Source organism: Alosa pseudoharengus, unplaced genomic scaffold (assembly GCF_046254945.1).
Source record: "Alosa pseudoharengus isolate Yale_2024_CS ecotype anadromous, Long Island Sound unplaced genomic scaffold, YU_APseudo_1.1 YU_APseudo_1.1_scf_22, whole genome shotgun sequence".
In the NCBI taxonomy this organism is placed as follows: Eukaryota; Metazoa; Chordata; class Actinopteri; order Clupeiformes; family Clupeidae; genus Alosa; species Alosa pseudoharengus.
Genome location: NW_027468680.1, coordinates 14,424,980 through 14,432,479, shown reverse-complemented (window position 1 = coordinate 14,432,479; position 7,500 = coordinate 14,424,980). Strand labels below are relative to the sequence as shown.

Sequence of the window (7,500 nt, the reverse complement as noted above, 5' to 3'; positions counted from 1 at the left end):
CTTTCCCTGTATACTACAGATTTCATTCTGAGTGTTCAGGCGCAGTGCATGCGAGTCCAGCTGAAATGTGTGTGTGTGTGTGTGTGTGTGTGTGTGTCTGTGTGTGTGTGTGTGTGTCTGCATGAGTTTAACTCTTTCCTGTGTGTTTGCTGTTTCAGCTCTTCCCCAGGAGGTGCACCTGGCTCTACATCATCAACAACAACCTGATGTCCCTGTCCGGTGAGTAGACAAAAGTAATGGACACAAAAGCAGGCAGACATAACAGTGCATAACATAAAGACACAACAGCGTACACGCTTTGTAGAGAAACGAGGTCTTGCATGATGGAAGCATGCGCCTCAAAAATATATGAACATTTGTGCCAGGTCAACAAGAGGTCAGTCAGAGGTCAGTCAGTCAAGTGATTGATAATGACTGACTGACTATTATTGTGTTACATGCTTCAAATGTAAAGCACTTTGAGCTGCATTCTGTGTATGAAAGGTGCTATACAAATAAAGCTTATTATTATTATTATATTAAAGGAAATAAGAAACACTGGGGTTGCATTAATACAGATGTCCGTTTTGGGAATCTGGCCTATATGATACTCATATACTCGTTCTCGTTATACAAATATTCTGCTACCACACACATCATTACTTTAAACACATGGTTGCAGTCAGGAGTTATGTTATTTTATGCTACCTTATCATATTTGCCTACTGGAAACAGCTGGTTAGCAGGATTTTATTGCCCTACCAGACATGCCTTATCTTGCACATCTGATGAAAATCAAACCTTTAACTCTTACGTGTTATTTTTATGGTTGAAATGCCTCCTTCTTAAGTACTTATGTCATTACTTCGGATCATTAAGTACACAAATATGAGTAGTATTGGCAGTCATTCTGAAAAAAAATAATATTAATATCTTGTGTCCTTAAAAAACCCAATGTACACACACTCAGTGATAATGTTGAACGGAAGCCAGATGCATGGAGACAGGGGCGGACAGGCATGCAGGCCCTGATATGCGTTTTTATGGCACATTCTGTGTTATCAGCTTCTCCTGAGCAACACATGTTGCTCACCGAACACATGTTGCTCACCGAACGAATGGTGTCTCTGCATTTTCTTTGTGTGTACTGCTATCTGCAAGCTATAAGCATGTGTGAAAACCATTAGCCGTCTGTGGCTTTACGGCCCTGTTCATTGATCACGTATGGTTACTGTTGTGAGGTGAGTCAGATCTTGATGACACCCAAGACACAGTTTACATAAACACCACACTGCTGCCCTTCGAGATATTGATAAGTGTGTACACATCCACAGATGCATGCACTTAGGTGTGTCCAAACTTTGAAGTGATTCTCTAGTCTCTACCAATAAATATATCCACAACATTCACTTAGATATGAGTGTGAAAATGCTGTGTGAAATTGTAGATGTGTGTGTGTGCATCGTGTGTGAAATTGTAGATGTGTGTGTGCGCGCTTCAGTGTAGAAAGTGTATGAGGAAGATGTATGCTCCCAGTGTTTAGGAGCACCCAATGCTAATGGTTGATTGTATGCTGAGAACTGCACCAAGCTTTCATTCAAATGGCATGTTTACAGATAGTGGTGGGCAAGTGCTAAATGACGACGTGTAAATTCTTATAGGGTGAAATCATTGAATTTAAGGTCTGTCAAAAATAGGACCAATCTGACAATACACTCAAAACTGATGGTGATGAAAATTGGCATTTCTATTGCTCACTGCCCAATTGAGTTATAAAACGCTTGCCTGTTTAGTGACCGCTTAATGATGACTGATTATAAGTCCAGCCCAGTTTGAGAGGTCATACGCTGTTTTGTGCTACTGTGTCACAGTGTTCAGAAAACATCAAAAGAACATGTTATCCATGTGTGTTTTATCTGTAAATAGTCACCATAATGTATTAAACTTTCCCAGTCTTTGTACAGTCATGTTAACCAGAGAGTGTAATTATCTAAATGTCCACCAGGGGTACTCCAACCCTGCTCTGATATGTGCTTGTGGTACTTGCTATTACACTGCTGGGAAATTCAGCTTTTTTTGTTTTTTGCATTACGTGCTGCTACATCTTGCACTCTAATGTCCTTTTTTGTTTTCTCTCTCTCTCTCTTTCTCCTCTCTGCCCCCTTCTCTTCTCCATCTTCCATATTCATCTTGCTGGCTTCTTGTCTGTCGTCATCAGAAGGTAAAGTCACACTGCTAAACGTGGGGTCTGTAGGGAATGTTCTGTGTGCTACTGGTGTTGCTTAGCGTTGTGCTCTCTCCCCTTTTGCGCATCCCTGTGTCTTTCCATCCCTGTAATCTCACCACACACACTGCTAATCGTAAAAGAACAATCTAGAAGAAGCAGCAGCTGCTGTTGATGGTTATTCACCACAAGCTTAAGGCCACATGCTGTCCTAGCGTCGGTAGCCATCTAAAAATGCTCCTGATGGTAATGCATGTGAGGTGAGCATCAATTGGGTCTGTATAGAAACAGTTGGGCCTGTAATTACATCTTTTAGGGATTGTAAAACAGAAGAGAGAATGTCCGCACACCAGAGTTTAGCTGCTTTAGCTTAGGTTCATCTGCCAAAACGTTGTCGGTTTCTAATTAAAAGCTGGGTGCTAAACTCCGGTGTACAGACATTCTCTCTTCTGTTTTACGCTCCAATACCTTTGTCCTGCAACTGGCCTAAAGAAAGGTGGGATGTACACACAACTACTACGCTAAACATCTTTTAGGGATTGGTCTTAAGGATCAAGCTTAAACGCATCCCAGATGTGCTGCTCTGGATGGTGGGGTGTGGGTCTATTTGCCCCAACATTCCCATTTTAATCGTAACGAACACCCTAATCACCACATTTCACTAGTTTAATCTTCTAACCTTCTAGTCCTTATTTGTTGGTGTGGAGCTGTCTGACCATGTCACCTCCATACTCATGCCGTTCTCTCGCCCTCTCATCTCAGGGAAGACATCCTTCCAGCTCTACTCCCACAATTTGATTGGTCTGTTTGAGCAGCTGCGGAAGCCAGGAAGCCTGGCTGCTCAGTTCCAGACGCATCGCTTTCCTGACAGAATCCTACCCAGGTGTGTGTGTGTGTGTAGTGTGTGTGTGGTGTCATGAGAGTGATTGTGTTGGAGATAAGTAACCTTCTCAACGTTTGGGTCGGATTGGTATTACAGTGGCCTTTACCCTTACACTGACCTTTTGACCTCTGTTGTGTGTCCACAGACGGTTTGCCCTCACAACTAAGATCCCCGACACCAAAGGTTGCCACAAGTGCTGCATCGGTGAGCGCAGAAATTTGTGTTCATGTCATTTCTGTTTACCTCTTGTTTGACCATTACCTTGACCCAACCATACGAGCAGAAGAGGGTGACGTTGGCATGTTGAAATTAAATGTCTAATATGTGAAGTGTTCTCTATTTATATTTATATTTATATTTGTGCTCTATTTTCTCATGTTCTGTCTTCCGTCTTCCGTCCCTCTGTCCCCCCCCCCAGTGAGGAACCCGTACACAGGGCATAAGTATCTGTGTGGAGCGCTGCAGTCTGGGATTGTGCTGCTTCAGTGGTACGAGCCTATGCAGAAGTTCATGCTTATCAAGGTGAGTGGTGACATTCAAACGCAGTCATACAAACACAGCTGCATGCACGTGGGCGTTCGCGCGCGCGCACACACACATATACACACACACACACACATATATACACATATACACACATACACACACATATATACACATATACACACATACACACACACACACACACACACACACACACACACACAGAGACACTTACATTCAAAGAGATGCAAAACCACAATGATGTATTTTAGAAATCTTTTATATAATTTTGTAAGGGGATTTGGGTAGGTGTCTGCCAAATGCCATAAACAAGAGTAAAAACACACACACACACACACACACACACACACACACACATACACACACACACACACACACACACACACACACACACACACAGAGAGAGACCCGACCACTCAGCAAACCCCATCATCTCCTCAGCCTTTCCTGCTCCAGTGTGGCCATTGATCCCCTTTCTCGCCCCCTGCAGCACTTTGACTTCCCGCTGCCGAGCCCGCTGAAGGTGTTTGAGATGCTGGTGGTGCCCGAGCAGGAGTACCCCATGGTGTGCGTGGCCATCAGCCAGGGCAGCGAGCCCGGCCAAGTGGTGCGCTTCGAGACCATCAACCTCAATTCCTGCTCCTCCTGGTTCACTGAGATGGGCTCAGGTCAGACTCAGATACACATGCATGTACGCAGGCACATGCGCACACGCGCACACACACACACACTCACACACACATTACATTTTCATCAGGACATTCATTCACCTCTCACTCACTTGAAACGATGAAATAATCCCAGTAATATTGTATAGTCTGTGTGTGTTTGTGAGATGGGTTCTCACAAACACACAGTATGGCAACACACACACTCTCACTTGACATGATCAAATGATCTCTGTGATGTGATGACTTTGGTGTGTGTGTGTGTACAGGTGGCCATCAGGTGGATGCTATTCATGTCACTCAGCTGGAGAGGGACACTGTGCTTGTGTGTCTCGACAGTAAGTATGACGCCTGTATGACATGTAGGCCAGGCCCAAGTATTGAACCCTACCATGTCTTATAGATCTCACACCACCCTTATATCTCTTCTCCATCTCCTCCTCCTCGTCTGCAGAGAATCTGAAGATAGTGAATCTGCAGGGCAAACTCAAGTCCAACAAGAAGCTTGCATCAGAACTCAGCTTTGAATTCTGCATCGGCTCCGTGGGTGAGTGTTTGTATGTATGTGTGGTGTGTGAAAGTCTTTATCTTGAATACAAATGGGTTGTTTCTCTGTATGGCTATGCAGTTGGTGAGTGAATTGGGATGTTTTATGTGAGGGCTGTCGTCATGACTTTGGGTGTGTATGTGTGTGTTTTATGCAGTGTGCCTTCAGGACAGTGTCCTGGCCTTCTGGAAACATGGAATGCAGGGGAAGAGCTTTAAATCTAATGAGGTAAACACCACACACACACACACACACACACACCATATGCACGTGCATGGTGTGTACACACACACTCACACATAAGCATATGTTCATTCACATATTATACACACAAGGTCATGACCTTTTGTCAGAAGAGGAGGCAAGACAGCCTGGGGCATTATATGATGAGATGCATCTAATTAACCCCCCCAATCAACCCTAAACACTCCAGAGTAAACAACAAAGTGGAGGCTCTCCTCTTTCATACGCCACAAGTCATGAACTGATGCTTTGGCACCTTCCTCTCCCCACATGGATACGTGAGCTAATGCCCGGGGAGCAGCAGTCAGAGTTTCCACAGGCCGCTGGCTAACCTGCGCGCACCCTGTGTACCGGTGGAAGTGTGTGTGTGTGTGTGTTGTGTGTCAGCTGTGGGTCAATTTAACTGCATGAACACCCTCACCTGTTGGGCAGGCGATCGTACACACACACAAACACACAATATTGTATAAAACCATTCATTAATCAGGGGAAATGTACATATGTACATGGAAGCTGGCATCCATTGCACACATGTTCACATGTTGGTGCATAAGCAAATAAACACATGCATATTTTGTGCATTAGTGAGCATGTATACACACACACTCACGCACTTCCGTGTGTAAGTACTTGTATGTTTTTGAACTTGCTGAACCTCATATATACACACACACAGACACACACAGAGACATACAGGCACTCATGCACACACGGTACACATATCACGAGTCCTTTGTGCACGTGTGTGTGAGGCATGAAGGCTTGCTCTTTTACATGGTGTTAACCTGATCACGGGGCGCTGGCGCGCACAATGAAAGGTCGGGGGTCGGGGTGAGGTGAGGTGTGGTGTGTATGAAAGGCGATAGGGCCCGTCTGTTCCATCACAGCCCTGCTCAATGCCCCCCGCTACCCCCCCCCCTTTGTGCTGCTGTGGGTGGATGTGGTCATTGTCAATATCCATACAGGCGCCATGGCATTTTCATCTCTATCCTTGAGAGACAAAGCCACTGTCTCTCTTTGTGTGTGTCTGTGTGTGTGTGCGCGTGTGTGTGTGAGTGTGAGAGATGTGGGTAGGAGACACTAGTGTTCATTGGGTGTGGTATAGTGTGTGGTTGAGAGGCTGTATGTAACCATGCGCATGCATATGTGTGTGTAAATGTTGGTGACCTCGATACTGGAAGTGTCATTATGTATTTCTTGCAGCGTGTGTGTGTGTGTGTGTGTGTGTGTGTGTGTGTGTGTGTGTGTGTGTGTGTGTGTGTGTGTGTGTGTAGGTGATACAAAAGTTAATGTCAGAGGCTAAATCTTATACAGTACAAGTTCTGAAGTTTGTGTTTGTCTGTGTGTGTTTCCCTGCTCTGATAATTTGCAAGGGGTGTGTGTGAGAGATGTGAATGATGTTAAAATGTCAGGCTATGTAAAATTCATGCCGAATCAGACCAGTGTGGCAGCTGCACTGGGTGAACAGAGTGAATTATTCAGCCCCGAGTATGAAGCCTTCAGTCTCTCCCTCACAGGACTACTGGAGGGGGACGCCTTTTGATGTGTGTGTGTGTGTGTGTGTGTGTGTGTGTGTGTGTGTAGTGGGGTGTCTGCGGGCACCTCAGGTCTTGTAGCGTAGTCATCTAGGCGAGAGGAGATATCAGATCTCTCGAGTTAAGCCGTTTTCATGCCAGGTGTGTTTGTGTGTGTGTGTGTGTGTGTGTGTGTGTATGCATGCTCGCTCATCTCACAGGTGTCACTGTGGCTTTGTCACCTTGCTTCACTTAGTAACACCCATCTTTGTGTGTGTGTATGTAGTGCACTCGTGCAAGTGTGAGTAAATGTGTGTTTATATTGTGTGTGTGTGTGTGTGTAAATGTGTGCGAGCTGCAGACCCTTAGACCCCCACTCCTTACAAAGCAGTCAGCTGTGTTTGCCCTGTTATTGATGGGATCAGACAGAGCCCTTTCCCGTACAGCATGCAGAGCCCTATTCACAGCATCTCTGAGGCCTCCTAAAGGTCAGTCATCAGGACTCACCTTCAGGGCCACACTCTAAACACACTTGAGCAGTGTTTGACCTCAGTGTTTGACTTGTTGGTCTCTGCTTTACCACACTGGGTTTTTCTCCCCCCCCCCCTCCCCCATATAATCTAAAAAAGCATGTTAGCAAGTTATCATTGTCTGGCCATAATTACCTTCGCCCGCTACAGTATATTTACAAGGATTAAAGTTCTCCGTCATAGGACGGATTTCCGTCAATTTGATTTTAGAAATGTCATATTTGAGATCGATGCAGATCCGATGAGAAAAAAAATAGGAGGGGGGGGGGACTGTCACCTTTGCTTTTCCTTGCAACTACAAATATTAGGTAAATGTTTAAAGACCTAATAGTGTTCTTGAGAACTTTCTGTGTCTCAATCCGTGACCGCTCAAGAAGATACGTCCTATACGGCCTACGTCAGCCATGA

General features: G+C 45.1%; 1 protein-coding gene across 7 annotated transcripts in view; it reads left to right on the top strand.

Moving 5' to 3' along the window:
* Positions 1-7,500, top strand: part of map4k5 (mitogen-activated protein kinase kinase kinase kinase 5) — a 55,458-nt gene that overhangs the window by 42,695 nt on the left and 5,263 nt on the right. For all 7 annotated transcript variants that reach the window (XM_076300672.1, XM_076300671.1, XM_076300669.1 and 4 more), the window contains 8 exons: positions 159-219; positions 2,966-3,086; positions 3,232-3,290; positions 3,505-3,608; positions 4,081-4,258; positions 4,528-4,596; positions 4,713-4,805; positions 4,963-5,033. In XM_076300672.1, coding sequence (XP_076156787.1) covers positions 159-219; positions 2,966-3,086; positions 3,232-3,290; positions 3,505-3,608; positions 4,081-4,258; positions 4,528-4,596; positions 4,713-4,805; positions 4,963-5,033 — 756 coding nt within the window. The remainder of the gene's footprint in view (positions 1-158; positions 220-2,965; positions 3,087-3,231; positions 3,291-3,504; positions 3,609-4,080; positions 4,259-4,527; positions 4,597-4,712; positions 4,806-4,962; positions 5,034-7,500) is intronic.